This window comes from Manduca sexta, chromosome 19 (genome assembly GCF_014839805.1).
Source record: "Manduca sexta isolate Smith_Timp_Sample1 chromosome 19, JHU_Msex_v1.0, whole genome shotgun sequence".
Classification (NCBI taxonomy): domain Eukaryota; kingdom Metazoa; phylum Arthropoda; class Insecta; order Lepidoptera; family Sphingidae; genus Manduca; species Manduca sexta.
In genome coordinates, this window is record NC_051133.1 from 2,055,413 (window position 1) to 2,074,274 (window position 18,862).

At 34.6% G+C, this 18,862-nt stretch overlaps 1 protein-coding gene across 2 annotated transcripts in view; it reads right to left on the minus strand.

The window, feature by feature from the left end:
* Positions 1 to 18,862, minus strand: part of LOC115440855 — a 54,661-nt gene that overhangs the window by 5,637 nt on the left and 30,162 nt on the right. The window contains exons 2-3 of one of the 2 annotated variants that reach the window (XM_037440330.1): positions 1,501 to 1,831; positions 46 to 272 (exon numbers count right to left, since the gene is read on the minus strand). In XM_037440330.1, coding sequence (XP_037296227.1) covers positions 46 to 272; positions 1,501 to 1,711 — 438 coding nt within the window. In that variant the 5' untranslated portion in view covers positions 1,712 to 1,831. Of the gene's footprint in view, positions 1 to 45; positions 273 to 1,500; positions 2,171 to 18,862 lie in introns of those variants that run through there. The other variant, XM_030165355.2, reaches the window with a different exon arrangement.

Genomic DNA, 18,862 nt, shown 5'->3' on the forward strand with positions numbered 1-18,862 from the left:
CCTTCATCCAGCGTAAATAATATAGCTGTTATTCATTATACTCACGGGCACGCCATCAGGCAAGAACCGCTCGAGCGCGTGCGCCGGAATGACGAAGCAGTCTTTCTCTAGCGTGGCGAGGGACACGGGCTGGGCGCGGCGGCGGTCGCTGCTGGCGTTGGTGGCGGGGCGCTCCCACCGCAGCAGCGACACCGACGGCTCCCGCGTCACCAGCGGCTGCGGCGGCTCCGGCTCGGGACCCAGGCCCCCGCTGAGCACCGGCCCGCATCTTTCTGATGATAGAGTAGTCTAGTCTCATTATATGTATATTGATAAAGGATACCATGTTTAGAAAAGTCTGTGATTTAAAAAAAAATAAATATTTTCACTAATTATAATTATAGGGTATTTGGTGGAAACAATGGAGAGTAAAATTTATCAGGCGTGTAAAATGTTTCAGTAATATTATACCCCGCTTCAACTTTTTGATACATTATATTTATAACAAAACTGCGTTGCAGTTAACTGTTTTGAATTTTTCCTACCACAGGAACACAATGTAGGGCAAAATGGCGACGAGGATTAAATGACCTTATTCATTTGGGTTCGATATCTGCATGTCTAGCTCTACATAGAGCGAGTACTGAAATTGAGAGGCTTATTTATCTATTGATATTTTGAACCTTTGGAGACAAATTAAAAATCATATTCCCATTGTAGCCCAACATTTAAACATCTTTTCTACGATAAATAGAAAGTTACGTGATAGTATAATAATGTTTTTGATTGCATTACAAACAAGTCGGTACAAAAAATGTTCGTATTTAAAAAGGGTTTCCTATTCATGTAGAAAAAGACAAGGTAGATTGATAGTTTTAGCATACATTCACATAAAAACAATAAACACAATTTCATGGTATACGTATCCGTTAGACCCATTAAAACAATTTCACTCAGCATTATTGTTCTAAGAACTGAGCTATTGCATTTCGTAACGTCAGAATATAACCCGACGCACACTATCCCAGTGCCCTATATTAAAATTATAAATACCTGATACATAGCAATGAATGTTTCGTGCAGTTGTTTACTACATAACCTCGTGTGGACTGCGGACGCTCGCATACAGCCAAACTTTATACCGGTGTGAACCGGATTACACCGGTTATGGTACATATATACTAAACACATGAAAAGCCAACAAATATACATAAAAATTTAATATTTTATGCACTATTTAAAATTGCGTTTTTACGGGAAACAAGAAATACATTGAACTACCAATAAGCCGGTATTTTAGATCTGTTAATTTGTCACGGTGTTTATTTATAGACGTATTGACGGCGCGATTCCCAAATTCTCTGTTAGTTAGCGTAAACATCACTTCATTACACATCGTAATCTTCACAATAATACTGCACTTGGCATGACAATCAGGATGCGACTTGAATGCAAATTCATTGTTTTCCCGCGCAATATTCTGAACGCGTTGAAAGAAGAAGACACTTTCTATGTTCATACCTGAGCCATCGTTGTACTGTGTGCTAGTCCTGGGCACCGCCGAGAACAAAATATGTGTCTTGTAATGGTGTTCTTCCATGCAGTTGAATCTCTCTCGGTCGCGCCGCTTGGCGTTTCTCCCTGCCCCGAGCGCCCCGCGCGCCTTGCCCCCGCCCCCGCTGCTAACCAGGGTCTTCTCCCCGCTGAAGTTCTTCCGAAACATCAAATTCATGTTGGAAAATTGCCCACTTCCTTCTCACTCGAACTTGTGCGATATTTATATGTTACACCGTTCACACGTCAACTAATTAGTTCATTGGCTCGTAATCTATGCTATGTTCAGATGTTTTAACTATTTCACAAACTTTTATTTTGTTTTGATGGTAAATCGATGTGATTGGTTGTTTCATTCGTTTCAAGGTAATTATTTAACGGTGGCAATACCAATAATGTAGGTTAATATCATCATTATTTAGTTCTAGAAAGGGATTAACCGTCTCATTTTAGTATCATCTTTTGAAATAGAATTTTTTTGTTTACAGCTTAATCTACTTTACGCACCATGCCTATATTGTAAAGGCAATATACTTATCAATAAAGCCAGAGTTATTACGCTACTCTAACAAAATTGATATTATCTATACCCTTTCCAAGGTTGGAGTCTACAAAGTCATATACATCAATAATTATTATTTAATATATAAATTTCCCATCTCTATTCTCGAAGGAATAAGCAGAGTTGCATCTGGTATGTTCGCCGATTTTATTATAATCATAACGACTTGATCAACGCTAAAAAAATCATAGTAAAAATCATAAGTTTTATCATGTTCAGGGAAAATATAAAAGCCTAACTCTAATGTTTAAGGACCTGCCATTTTTAAACAGAACCTAAAAATACAACATTTTGAAAAAACAGTGTGTGTGTTTTGGTTTAATTGATCATTAATATAGTATTCTAAATTAAGTAATACCTGTTCTGTACCTAAATATGGTAATACTGGTTTAGCGCGACCTTCCCGAAGGTAGAGTTACGTAGGGTGCTACGGCTGATTGAGCATCAAATTGGTATGGGTAATTAATATTAACCTATACAGAGGGCTGATTAAATTATACCATTAGCTCATGGATGGATGAGTTGGTAAATGTCGTTGAGTTGTATATTTCTTGTAAGTCGTGCAGATTGAGTGGCGTATGCGGCAGGTTGTGCTTCTGGTTTATGAGAGTAAGCCTATAACTATAAAGAATTTGGATCCTAGGTCGGGCAAATTGATATTTGGTTTTTTCTTCTCCGGATCAGACCAAAGTCTTGAATTTATGCCTAATGTGAGGATAAACTGTACAGTTCAATGGGACTGTGGAATGACCACAGCGAAAAGTAGGTGCCCCAGGTGGCCTCTGCCTACCCCTTCGAGGGTAACGGCGTGTTCTGTTTTTATTTTCTTTTGTAAAGATATTGTATTATTGTATTTTTTCCACCGGCTCTTATCTGTGATAAAAGTAAAACACTGTTTTAAAGCATTTTTAAATAACAAACTGAGTTTTTCGACCACTACCGAGAAAAATATCAGCGTAACGTTTTTATTTCCAGTTAGGCAAATGAATACAGATTCCCTTCCCAGAAATTTTGGCGTGTTTATTTCGAATTGATATACACAGTCATAAAATTATCTAGTTGAATTAAAAAACCTCACAATTCAAAGTATTAGTCCTAAATTGAATAACATCAATGAAATCTAGAAGTCGAAGTAATTATAATTATAGTACTAAAAAACCTTAAATAATAGATACATATATCGATAATATAAATTGTTCTCAATATTCATACCTCGAAACACTTTCTTCAACATTTGAAAATTATTCTCTCTAGTTTATTAATCGTCAATCCACCAAGTAAAACAGGCAAAGGTTAACTCATAACAGTCGCCAGAATGCTTTGGATAATCAATAAGTATATAAATGTACGGGCTTTCAGTTTAAATCTGGCGAATAAGGTATAACCGCTGCTAGATGTTTCGGGCAACTTAACCTTCGACTTAAAGTAACTTGTTGAACGTCTGACGAGTTAATAAATATTGATTGTGTGTTGTTTTACTTCCGAAGGTCATTATCAAATCCGCGCGGCTCAACGCCGTGTCGTAAGGCACGGTGACCCCAAAATAACCGCCTAGTCGCCCCCATGAAGGCTGGGCGGTAGTCATAAGGCACTTTATCCGCGAAACCAAAAAAAAAAAGAAAGCTTCAATGAATTTTGGCATCAAACAGTCGTAGGAACAATATTCTAAAAACAAAAAATGCCGGTCGACGCTTCGCTTAGCACTGAGTTGGTAACATGAGTTGTTAAATAGACAACGTTCTTTTCGCAACAAATTTTTATCATGTAAACCTCCACTGAAAACAGATTTCTACAAATCTCGATGTTTGCAGCACTTACAGAAAGTCGAAATATTATTGCTAGTGTGAATGCATCCGGAAGTCCTTGCCTAATCGATTGCTGTAAGAACTTTGCACTACACTACTCAACTTAGCGTTACTGTACGTTTTACCTGCGTTTGAAGTGCGTTATCACTGGGTATACACCGCCTATATAGGTGCCCAAGATTTTCCATCATTGTATGGAGTTCTACATTGTAAAAAGGTTTTATTGCGGCACTATCAGAATTATTTATTCCTTACAACCCTTTTTATAGCGTAGGGTGCGTCTGATAAGTTTGCGTTTTATGGAGTGGGTTGAATATATTGTCATGGAAAAGAAATATTTCACGGAGATAGAATAATGTGGTGGTGAGAAGATTCCGGTGACATTTTCTATCTGACTGGATAACCACACCACGTAAATCACCCATCAGGTCGTTGCGGAGCTACGCCCGTGTCTAAGAAAACAAATCTGTCGTAAACCAACCTTGTTTGAATAACATTACAGTCTATTATTACTATTAGGTCCAATGTATTTTGCCGTACTAGAGAAGGGGTATAAAGATGTTATTTTCGTGTATGTATAAATTATAAGTGTGAGTCCTTAATCAATATAAGTTCAGTAGAAAGAACAGTAAGTCAAATGCTATATCACTACGATAAATTTACAATGTATATAGATGATTTAACAATGTCTTTCAATGAATTAACGTCTCCTTTAGCTAGACCTACATATCCTAAGTTTCTTCATATCTATTTAATATCGATAATTTTATGAAAGGTCCACACTAAATTATTCAGTTTAATTATTGTAGGTTATATAAATAAGGCATCGAAATATTCTAAGCAGGAATGTAAACTAGGGAACAATAACGCAAAATATAAAAATTAAAACTGCGTTCTGTTTGTCGTATTATTGTCAATTGTAATGAAATTATGTTATTTCTAGCCTTGTTTGTTTGTTTGATTTATTCATTGACCTTAAGCAGCGATAACAACCTAAAGTCACCATAAAAAGTATAGTGCAGTTATTATATAGAGCTGAGGAGTTTGTTTGTTGGAACGCACTAATCTCGGGAAGTACTAAATCGATTTTGAATTTTTTGCACTAATAGGAAACTACATTACTCCCGAGTTTTATAGTTAGTTTTATCTCGACAAAAAAAACACACATGGAACAAGCAATAACTATTATTTAACAATCTGTTATAACATTCTCAACTAACGACAATAATAAAACCCTATAGACAAGCTTTAATCGTTTGGCAACGAACCTTAGCCGCAGCTTAAAGCGCTTGACGATGCGCAGCTAACTTTAATGGTCACCGTTTACCGGATAGTCTCGATTTTTCTTCGTATCGTGTGATGTAAGTGAAACGCGGACGAAACACTTCAAAATAACGAGACACTTCGAAATATAAACCGGTAAAATATAACTCAAACTCCCAGGTACATTGTAAAACATAATTTATATCGTAATTTGTTGTTACTGTACTCGTGTCATGGCGAAGTGGAAATAACATATTTCTCCAAGAGATATGGGCATAGCTTTCCTATTTAAACTAGGCAATATAATTTAATAAAATTCTTTCATGTTAGTCCAATTATGAACTGATCAAAACAATTTCTGTATTGGCTTTATGGTTGGTCTCTCTCACTCTTCCTTCTTATTGATTTTAAGACTCAGTGAAGAAAATCAAAATTTTATTCTCAATTAATTACACAATTGAAATAGTCGTCACAATTCTCATAAAATTTGAACATAATTGTAAACACACACAATACTCTTAAACCTAATCGAAGAGGCCGCCACGGACCATACCTGGCGCACATATCATAATTGCTGTCAATTACAATTCGGATTAGGAAAGAAGCTGTTTTCTTCATCCATGGAACGATTGTATCGTTTTATACGGTACGAGCTTCTGTTTGCGGCTCGCTCGCGTGACAAAGTTATTTCGAGATAAAAGTCCTGATATATATTTTTCTGGGATAGAAACTATTCCCATACCAAATTTTATCGAAATTGGTTCAGTGGGTCATCCGTAAAAGCATAGCAGACATCATTATTTTTGCATTTATAAGTATGGAACTATGGCTGTTGAAAATCTAGAAGCCTCTAATTATTCAATAAAGTAATTTGTTGAAAGTTCAATTGTTTGTACTCAGCGTAATATCTCGCGACATATCGACTTGTTTTCCACAAACTTGGCAAACATAACTCGCGAAGATAACGATGATTGAGGCCGACTTCGTTATGACGTAATACGATTAGTGGAATTGATTTCTTTAGAAACTTTTAATTTTTATTTGTTTTTCAAGTAGCGAGGCAAAATTGATACAGCTGTTTATTCCTTAAAAATCCATGTCTTTTTTTGTAAATGTGTATTTCAATTGTGTACTGCAAGATAAATTGTAGAATCTAAAGATGCAATATTTATGAGACGCATTGTTATAATTGCCATTGTTGTTATCCAATTGCTCTCTGACTGAATTCAGAATGATAGCAGCACGGGTAATCTTATTAAACTAAATAAGAATTATATCCCTAATCTGTAAATAGATTGTCACCCATTGTAACACCACAGCATTGCGGTAATGTTCTTGAAAATAGTATTAGTTGGTAAAAAAAACTTACAAACTATTATATTTTCAAATATTATGGTAACGTTATAATTTTATTTGAATTATTAACAAAACTTCTTATATTATTCACTGTATATGCAGCAAATGTTTTCATTGCATCGCCTTATGAGTTACAAGTCGGAATCAGAACTAAAATGGAAACCATTAAGTTGTTTTTCCATCTTGTCCTCCAAAACTAACAGATGTTACAGATGCTATAAAATTATTGCCGAGTCTGTGATTATATATTGATATAAAGCTTACCCATAAAGTTCATGTCATCGTTTTTATTTCATTTTCACGAAACCTTACTATTATTGTAAATACGAAAGTGTGTTCATTAACGACTGCTTCGGTGACGTAGTTCCATCACAGTACGACTGTAGTGCTGAGGTGTCAGGCTCAATTGCCGGTTCGGGCAGTGTTATTGGATTTTTCTACTCAGTATCAGCCCGGACTCCAAAATTTGTGCCGGTATTTTAATAGGTTCGCCCCCTAACCAATCATGGGACGAAATGTGCACGGTGAAAAGTGGTGCACCACTTTCACCGCTACCTACCCCTTTGGGGATGAAAGGTAAGCGTGTATGTCTGTGTGTGTATGTATGTTTAGTAGTGTGTCCTGCTTTCCGTAATAGTACATTTTTCTTTTTGTGTAATTTGATAAGTTGAAAAGCAAGCTTCCTTATCCGAACGGATTTACCCTGAATTCAGACAAAAGCCGATGAATTTATAAAACCTAATCAGCAAATTACATAACAGCGCCATCTATTTACTGCCCACGACATTACCATACCTTCTAATTGCGTACGTACATCAACGTGTTTACGTTTCCCATGAGCTATATTAATATTGCAAGACCGGAGACGCGTGTACTCCACTCGTTACGGAGGCTCGCGTGCGATCCTCAGATAACTGGACACGATTTATACCGGACGCATGTCTACGTATCCTTGGCTTTGTTTATCGAATAAACTTGGTGTATCGTGTCTTCGATCCAAAAGTTTTTTTAAATAGTCTATCTAATTTTCATAACATGTAAGTTTGGGTTTAGTTTGCAAGAACTAAAACAACTTTCTGAAGGTAATATAAGATTATTTAAAGCTATAAAATTGGTACAAATACAATATTTTTTATCATGCACTGAATTCACTAATCTAATGAATATGGCGTAATATGGTTGTGCTAATAATTCTTATTCCTAAAAAGGAAAATAGGTGCGCTACGCATGGAATATCTCCAAAATCAACATAAAATGGTTATTTATAGTTGCCAAGATTTTCCACTCGTGCCAAAATTCCGACGTGATCTAAACCATCTTTCCGCGCAAAATAACACGCAAAATTGATAAACACATGATCATCAAAAGGCAATCAGAAATGAATTATGGAGCAACTACAATTTCTCATCTACAGAGATAACGACAATTCCAATTGTAATACTAGGTATTTCAATTACAAACATAGAGCGTTTGTGTTCATACGATCACATAATCACATAATTCTGTTTTGGCTTTAATAAGATATGTTATGAAATTCCATTTGGATAACTAAATCTATATCAATATATAAATCTGAAGAGTTGGCTTGAACTAATCTCAGGAACTACTAAACTGATTTTGATATTTTTTCACTAATAGGGATCTACATTACTCCTAAGTTCTATAGGGTACATTTTATTTGAGGAAAGTATAAAGCGAAATTTTTATCCTGGAACAACTTTTCACGCATGCGGAAATGCGAACAAATGCTAGTTTTTCATAAATCCAAATTCTCATGAGGCCCAAATAAGAGTTTTTCTTAGTCCAACTAGTTACACAAATGTGTATTTAGTTTTCAATAAACGTATCATAATTTATATATAACTACATACATAATATCACGTCTCAATCCCATAGGGGGAGGCAGAGACTATGGTATATAATTAATCCACAAAAAACATTTTCCGTTTGTCCGTGAGAGCACACATCTTTCATAGTTCTGAATACGAGACGTAAGTATTATGTATTTATTTTATTTTATTCTACACTAACCGTTTCGCCTTATACATATCACCTAATCTCCTCATAAAATTCACTGAAAAACATAATAATATTTTATTATCCAAATACATTTATCTCATAACATATTCAGGCTCTCTACTCCCGCTGTTTATGTTGAGAACCAAACTTGGGCAGTCTTGCCGAAGTAAAATGCACTTAACGTTATTGGCATTATAGTTGGGGTTAAAGTGCAGCGAACACTTGAGAAGCAATTAGGCTGACACCGCCAACATGTTTAGCCGAAGATTCACTTAAGATTTCATAGAAAGTTCATATTTTTCTTGGGTAATGGAGCGTTGAACTTGAAGAGCTAGTCTTTGTTGGTTAAACTCTGTCGTTATGTCATTTTAAATTATTTTCTATTTTTAAATCTTCGCCTGTATCCTTGAAGAGAAGGCCGAAGTGCAGTTTTATAGATGTCCATAAGTCATAAACTTCTATTCAGTGTATGTCGGCTTTTGTGGAACTCTTGAGTCCACCGAATTGACAATTTCATTATATTGTTGTATTTAATTCCAATATAAACACTGATGAACAAATTAACTACAAACATACATAGCTTAATGTCTTCTTCACTTATATGTAGGCAGAAGTATAACACCTACATTTCACTGACTAAGTTAGGTCCCATGCAATAGTTTAAGGGCCATTTACCGGTCACATTTCCAGACTTTGGACTGATATTGAGCAGAAAATCTCGACCCGGAATTTGAACCTGAGACCAAGCTTCATACACCGCACCCAATGTAACGACTAAATTAAATATAAACTAAAAATATGTTACTAAACAGATACACAATTAATTCAATCATGTTCATTTAATATTATTACTAAAATTTTATGAAACAAAACACTCAATTCTCATGATACATCTCATAAGATTACAACACATAAACAACTTACACGTAACCGTAATACTTCAGAGAACAAGTGCAGACACAACAAAACGTTTACGACGCCGTCACCACAACAAGCCAGTCGTAATCCGTGCTAGTACCGCAGAATTAGTCTATAAAGATGCCACATTCCGCACCGCTGGCCAGACAAAAGGACGACGTGGCATTTAGCCCAATTACACATTATGTTAGAAAAACAGCCTTTTATACTTGGCATTTAAATGTTGACATACATAAATACGCTTAGCTATTCGTGGTGTGAAATGACGGGTATTAGACGCGAGTTTATTTCACTGAAGTGGATTTCACTTTTTGATAAACTTCGGAAAATTAGAAAGTGAAAAAAAAACAGAAACAGATACTAGCTGACTTCTGGAAATTTAGAAGCTTGTAGGACTTGCTGCTAGTCATGTTTATACAATTATTGATAGGCTATATTGACGTATCTGGAAGTTCATTAGCAATATATTGCTGAGAGAACTTGCTAGTCTAAAATTAGCTTTACATAAGTTTACATCAGCTTTTTAAATAGTTGATACCATTTCAGATATAAACGAAGATAGTCTCATACCTACTACTACTACTTACATTTTACATATACTATAAAATACTACATAAAAAAAGCATTACTTTCGTAAAAGCATTGTACTGAAATCCGAACTTTTCAGAATCCGTCAGAGTCAACAGAGGCAAAGTAAACGACTCACCTTAATGAATAGACTAAAGGCACTGAACATATTTGTCGAGGAACGGAATTTGAGCAACTTTGAGAGTAGTCGTGCAGAACAAGATCCTATGTCATAGGAACATTGAGCTTCCTGTTTGGTAAATAAAACGCAAAGGAAATTGGATTTCGTTCATCCAGATTTTGTCGCGGCGGCTTAATATATCTTTATTATTTAAAAATGTTTTGCAATGTGTATATGTAATGTTCAAGAGTATTTCTATAGGTAGTCATCATTTTATTTAATGCTATTTTCAAAGAAACATTCTTCTACAATCACAAAATAATTAATTATGCATAAAAATACCTAATGACGTTTTTAAATAGTCTAAAAACTTAGGACAGTTTTAAAGCTGTTAATACGATTCTTAATTTTTATTTTTAAATTGTGTTGTAGAGCGTTACATGTAGATAATATCCTAACAAGATTAAAATCTACATCTCTCCCTAAAAAACGACGATTATGCTTAGAAGCAAGGTCGTGTAGCGTCAGCATTTTAAGCTTTTTCACGATCTGATGATTCTCATACTTGGAGATTAGTACTTGCTAAGAAAATTTATCCTTCATGAAAATATCTCATTTTTGTGAAATGGCGGTTTTTTTCAAACGAGAATTATTATTAGTCTTAGTTAAAAAAATAACGATAACAGCTAAAATAATAGCTATTAGAGAGTTTTTTAAGAGATAAAGTCCCGATTATTAGATAGTTCAGTATTTTGTTGTCTAAAGTGCATAATATGTAATATGTTTGTTTCTGGTAAAAAATATTTGTTGTGATCGTCGATGATCATCGATAAGCTTAAGGCATCATACGCGAAGGGGCAAACAAGTTTTACAAATGCATTCACATTCCGTCGAGCTTCGAATCTCGTTTCGACAATACTGCTTTAGAAATGTTGTAAGGAAATTATATTGTGGTAAAAATTAATAGTCGTTGTTTAGCGGTTGTATTTTCATTATTAAAAAAATTAAGCTCTATTTAGATCCGGAAGCTCTACATGAAAATGTTGCTAAAAGATTGAAACTTAAAAAACTACACGAAAACATTTAACGCACACAAGTGTACACAACTGGTGCACGCGTTTCAAAACCCATTCCGTTCCGCCGAGAGCAAAATACTTTCTGCATTTTTATAATTAATAAATGTACGCCGTCGGCGCATTTTAATTAAATTCATTCATTTTTAAACGCAATACGTTTTCAATTCACTTTGGCGTTAAATACTGGGTGTACTTCACCATGAAGCTAAATTGGAAGTAGAAATTGCCGTTGGCTTGATATAGTAAATAAAAATTAAATCTCAATAGATAACACAATTACATCGCGCCGGGAGGGCGTATCGGCAGCACGTTGGCGTCTCGCCAGGCTGTGTCGTGGGAACATGATCGGTAGATGTCGCTAGTTGTCGCTTACGTCAACACACAGTGCGACGTTATTGTCTATTGACAGGTGTATGTCATCCAACAAACCCTATTACCGTATGTCGACGTCTCATTGTGTGCTGTGATAGTGTTGAATTGATTAGGTTAGACCCGTGGGTTGGACAACGTCAATTAATTCATTCTCACGCAGTTATGAAGCAATGTAGCAAAATGCATATTGGACATGCGTGTGTGTATAGACTCTTTTGTTTAATTACTTGCGAGTCTAAATAATATTAACGTATATAGCACATTCTTAAACCTGGTATAGAATTTAGACGAATTATCAGAAAATAAACTTCTAAACGTAAACATCGGTCACTTACGCTTTTCATTACAAAATGCATGCAAAACAAAGCTTTGAATGGTACTGAAACTAGCTAATTTCAGACAGATGTTAATTCTCATAATGCCCAATAATTACACTGGCTGCAATGTCCTTCATTCCGAAACACAAGCGCTTTTCTACTTGATAGAAAGTAGTGACTAAATACGTTGCGAAGTGCCTGTTACGCCCTTATTCGTTGGACACATTAATATTCGGTTAGCATGTGCGGTGGCCATTAATTATAACGAGATATGAGTTTGTTTCCAAATTATTATGAATTTCCTTTATTTAACGGTGTTGTCCAATTATGTGTTGTATATTAATAAAAGTACATATTAAAGTATAGTAATTAACCAGTGATGGTCATTATAATTAATGTTAACACACTAATTATAAAACCTAACTGTTGGGGGGCCGAACGTCAGGCTGAGGGGATGAAAATACCTCTTTAGAGGTCCCTCGACTCATCGACGTTTGCATCAAAATATTATTATGTATTTATAATAAATTTAAAGGACAAACATATTTTTTTTTACTTACTAGACTAGTTTGATTGTAAAAAAATATTGTGAAGATCTATGGTATATAAAAATACAAAAAGAATATCATTATCATATTTTTCCTGGTTCTACCTTTTCATATTACAATCCGTTAATTATAGACAAACTGTTATCGCCACGTGTTCGATATCCATAAATAGCAGTAACGCTATCCAAAACTTAAAATTGGAAAGTGCGTAACAAGGCACCTCATACCTGGCAATTATATACCACTGTAATAGGTGGCTTTAATATTTGTACGCTAGTCGATTACTACTCGTCTTGGATTACGGATTCACATAACCGAAAGAACTACGTTTAAGGTTATAAAAGTAAAAAGTATAAAATATTTATTATACAGACAAAAATGCCTTTAAAGCTCAATAGAAAAACTACTCCATTTAAACTACGTCGTACATAGCACATTCGTAGCACGTACACGCGTAGCCTGTTACGCACCGTAGGCTCTACTTTGCTACGAAATCGTTCGTAGGGAAGCTGTGGAATTGTAATGAACTTTATCGTACAAAAGGTTACAGGGGTGACTTGAGATCGGGTTGTATCAGAATTTTCGCCTTAAGCTCGATTTATTAAAATGAGTTTTTTCACGTAAGATTTATTTTATTAGAGTTAATAAAAAGAACGCTTATAAATAATACCATTAATTTATCTTTAATTTTATTACGTATAAAAGTGATCTACTAATGATATTTTATATCAATACGTTATGCGTATTAAATTTTGATAAAAGTTTTAGTATATATAATTGGATCGTATTGGATTATAAACTTTATTTCCATTATAATAAAAGTTATGAGTGTATTGTACACTCAATTTTGAATAGCATCGTGTACAGCCTTGACTGGGTAACCTCCAACGCCTTTTGGGGGTGGGGCTAATGTTGTTATATCATATTCTAAAAAACTGGAATTGTGTTCAGTTAAAGTAACAAAAATACGTGATTTTGTTACTAAATAAATAGAATTAAAAATATTATGGCCATTTACAATTCCTTATTCTTTTAAATATAGTATATCACTGTTTCAGTGTGTAGTTATAATACGGCATGACCGACTGAGGGCTCGGGTTCCATCGCCGGGGTTGGCAATGATATTGAGATTTTCTACTCAGTATCAGCCCGGAGTCTGGAATTTGTGCCTGAAATGGCGATAAGCTCGCCCCCTATCGCATCATGGGACGGAATACCCACAGCGAAAAGTGTATGCAGTAGTTGCGCCTCTGCCTATCCTTTCGGGGATATAAGTCGCGAATTTGTGTGTGTACTTCGAAAACAATTCGTGATTCAATGATATTTTTTTTAAATTTGGAATGACACGACTTTGATAAATATAAATTCGTATAATGTTATAAAATTCGCAAGGTTTGCAACCCTAACCCGGAGCGACCTTGGTGGAAGCCCTACTGACCGTAAAGTTGAGTTCCACGACCTTATTTCCATCAGTTATCGCCGTTTGTATCTAACGTTGTTATACTTGGCCGCGTGTTTGACAAATTTATGTAATTATGGACTTTCGGAGTTTTATTAATAAATTACAATGACTCATTAAATGTAATGAGGGCGTTATTTAAATATATATTAAGCGACATATCAGTCTCTTATTGAACAGCAGGATACAAGCAATTGTGTTCTGCTTTTAATATTGAAAATGTCATTATGAGACTGCAATTCGTAGGGTAAAAATAACAGTGCAGTGCCATACAACGTTTTGTAGTTTAAAGTTGGGAAGCGCGGCGGCGGGGGGGGGGTCTGTAACTACTGTTTAGGCTGTTGTAATGCTTACCATCGTCACCAATTTATTTCTATTGGATATATAAAAACATCAAAAGGTACGAAAACATATGAACTGAATATTACACACATTGTTTTCATTCATACCACGGTTAGAAAAAAAATCGCCAAGCTTATTGACAACAAGCTTAGTCCTTAGTCGGACTTCCGGCCGCGTGCCGTTTGTCGCTACACTAATCTTGCGGAAGCAGATAAGGACGGCGACCGACGCTTACACAGCCTTCGGACACTTACAGACAAATAGCTTTACTGTGCTTCTAAAAGTTATTGAAGCGTATGTAGTAGTATGTAGAGTAGAGTAAAAAGTTATTAAAGTGTATGTAGTAGTATGTAGTATGTAGAGTAGTATGTATAGAGAGTAGTATTATGTAGAGTTACAGATTTCAGAACAGAGGCGAAAGACAAATTTAAAACCGACAGCAGGTTCCTAAAGGGTTTTAAATATGCTATTAAATTATAAAACAATATGTTGATTGTGTATTTACACGAAATACTTTGATTACAAATTTAAAGTAATAAATATATAACCAGAGCACATTTAACTCTAACTAGAATTGGTATAAAGCCAACCGAGCTTAGTTAGAGCTAGTTTAACTACCCTAACCCTAGCACTGGACCCAAACAGGCTGCTGATGAGTTTCCTTACAATATTCTAAGAAGAGACTTGAAAGGTCGCCCTCAATTTGTACCAGTGAAAGGATGACCCGAACAGGTTGGCATAAAATGTAACGTGACTATTTCTCGTAATTTCTTAAAAACTTTTTGTGATCCTATTTTATTTTTTGTTTAATTTCACTTAATGGATGTTAGGCCTCACTATACTCAGACTTTGAACAAATATTTGCAAATCGTTCGTCTCAGTGTCGAGATTGAACCTATGATCTTTAATTTTACAAATGATTCGTCACCGATTACCATACTGGAGCAGTCATTTTGTTAATTGCAAACTAATATTTTTTTTACAAAGGGTGATAAGTATATGCCCTGTTTGCACCTATGTACCCATTTAGAAATAAAGGCGTAACGTGTTTATTTAATATAATATTTTTATAGAAGAAAGAAAGGTTTATTTTTCCAGAACGCAGTTTCTAAAATTCGCAACTAAATATTTATAATTACTTGACTAAACATAGCTGTGGAGCGCCATTTATTTATCTTACCCAGCAACAATTTAAGCCAAGGTTCAACATTTTAGATATCCTTGTCCCAGTTGCAAACAACCTTGTTTCGCTTTGTGTTTAATCCTAGACATAATGGGCAAACCCAGTGATACGTTCACTCGGCTACTACTATCAGATATAAGGATGAGTAACAAGCATTGATAACTAGCTATGAAGCTAGATGAATTTATGAAACTCACTCCAACAAATTGTACTTATTCGTAAAAAAATATTTGGTAATAAATTAAAAAAAATATTGTGACACCTTCCTTTCTTTATTTCATCTTTTGCATGGCTTTAAAAACTTTTGGTAAATCCGCACTTACATAGTTTTATAAAAAGAAATATAAAACAAAATTTAAAAAATATAATCACGGTGTAAAAGTTGGAAATTAAATATTATTGCACGCCACGAAACTAAAATGAACAATAATGAACTAAAAACATTCGTTTTATTTGGAAATGAATTTCCTTACAATCATTTTTAAATATACGAAAACTCAAAGCCAGAGAAACCCTAGAGGTAAAATTAAACTATATCCCTAACACCGATACTGAAGTAACAAAGAAGACATTTTCACCCTTTACTAAGCCATTAATCGACCGTGACCTAAAATTCGACTTTCCCCTCCATATATCCTTCACGTAGAGGTACATGACATATCAGTGGCAAATCTGAGGCGATTCATGCATATTATTTCAAAAAACCGGCTAATTACAACTGGTAGTCACTAGGTAATAATATAGTAATCTAAGAAAAAAAGGTTACTTTATTCTCCTTGATCTGTCCATATTTGAATAAAGTAGCGGTAACGTCGCCCCTAATTTCACGTACTTAGATAAATCATGTTACGTGCGTCGCGTACCACATTAGTATATAAGCACTATTTGTACATAGAATAAATCAGACTAAAAATCATCTCGTGTCTCATTATATACCATGCCATAATTACATGGTGAACACAATGTGATGTGTGGGGCTCTGGTCAGGCGCAACATCTGCTTGACCGGAGATCATCTCCTTCCATAGAACTCAATCATTATGTTTCTCTTCTTCTTTCCTCTACATTGGCGGCAACCTACACGATGCTACAATACCAGTATACATGCCTACATTACTATATGAAATATTTACAACATAATACAGAAACAATAATAATTAATCAAGAAAAACAATAAAGTCAAACAAATGTGGAAACATAAATTGTTTTTCGCAGCGGGTCAACCTCTAGGTATATTACGTAATGGTTTTTTATTGTTTTCCCTTACGTCTTGGTACTCAACAAACAAGTGTTCTTTTGATTAATTTGAGTAGGTTGTTATGAACATTTCAATACGGTTTTTATTTCTAGTAATCATGATATAAAGTTTATGTTAGTGCAGGAGTCACACTTGTCATCCACATTTCACCTGCTATGAATCTACGCTGCTACTGATCACAAAACTTAAAAAATCACTTTTTACCCAACCCGGACGTGAATCGTATATGTATATATCTAAATATTTGTGATAATTATTTTGTTATTACATTATGTTTCAGCGTGTAGTTAGAACACCAAAGTTATTCGGCTACGGCTGTTTGACGAAGTAATTTGTAGCTGTCAGAGTGCGGCGCACATATAATTAACGTTCTATTAACTACATTATACTGTCAATAGCTCTAATAGTGTAGCCAGAACGTAAATAAAATGTAAACCTGAACCTAAGTTCGATTTCCGAACAGGTTGAAGATTATTTGCGTTTTTTAAACAGAAACTTTACATACAAGCCGTTTATTTATTTATGATATAATAGTGTTGTGTACAAAATAAAAGAATCTCTTCATATCGCAAAGAAAAATTATAAAAATGTATATATAATATCTATTTACATTTTCAGAGATCGGATATCTCAAAGAAGCATATGGCCTACTTACCCTTTTAAACATGAGTATACCTACATTATTCTTCATTAACTGAATATATACCTATATTCCGAACATCACATTTTCCTAACAAAAGTATTGTTGGTTGTTAGTTTACGAGTTGGAGTTGGTCCAACGGACGCGCGATGACGCTGTGAACGTATTTCAATAACTTCGGTAATAGAAACTGTTGGCGAGAAATAACTAATGGAATATGTTATTCTAATTAGCTTTCTGTGTATTAGAGAATATTAATTTTAAACCTCAGCCCTCTCCGTCGCGATTTTTTTTCGTTAGATGGCGTTGAAATCACATGAAATTACCTCCCTATAGTTACGTGCAATATACTTTGTTTTAGACAATTTTTTGGTACATGTTAGAACAACATCTTGTGCTAGAAATTGTATATAAAGCTATTTTGCTTCATCATAACTTATATCAGAGTAATTACGAGGAGTACTTAGTTGAAGAAGAAAAACCAAAGAATATTAGAATAAATAAATATATAGGTATTCGTAAAGTATTGTTTATATCGAAAGGAAGAATAGATAACATATATTTTTGAATCGTTCTTAGCCGTGATTTATAAAAATAGAAGTTGATCCTGTATGCGAGAACCTTCATCTAGATTTTAAATAATTAATCTTTAATTTTATTTCAGAATAGTGTCATAATAAATTTGATCAGTACGCGTCTTTTAGTAATATTTGTAACAAATTTATTCTTAAAAAAGCAAGCGTATAAACTGCAGTATTAAAAACATTTAAATGCAATTCGAAGAAACATAACAAACAATTGGAATATTAATTTTATTATTTGTTCAAATATTCACCATAATATATTCTGCGAATCTTCCAACGGCTTTCACGGTTCGAAAGATAGAGCCCTTTAAAGGTCAAATGGACAGACGGCCTAGTAACAGAGTTCATTTGGCATCTTTAGAATTTTGAACCCTATAAACGAGTGTAAATGCCAGCTACTTCTAATTATCCGCCTGGTTAGTGACTGCGATGACACTCTGATATTCACACTTTCACAGCCGGGGTGCCAAATGTGTGTAACGATATTTTCATACACAATAAATGTACGTCGCGTCCGTCTTTAACCAGATGTGTTTAACCTGGTTTAAATATTTGTGTAATTATGTAGAGCAAACTAGAGGAGTTATTTTTAATGGACATTATATTAGGTACTCTAAATCAAATTATTGATGTTGTAAAATTACTGTCTATTTTAATTAAATTAATACCCTATTGAGAGCTTGCTGTCTGTTCTTAAACGGGACTCTCTTTTTGAATTGGCTATAGAGTAATATTTAAGGGTAAATTAAATATAAAGTAATCACATATTTCAAAATTCTTATATAAAGAATTTTGAAAAGGGTATGTGAAGTTTGCCAATCCGCACTAAGCCAGCGTGGCAGACTAAGTCCTAACCGCATTCAGTAGTAGAGGAGGCCGGTGTCCAACAGTGGGACAGTATATAATACTGAGCTGGTATTATTATTTATATTTGTAGCTA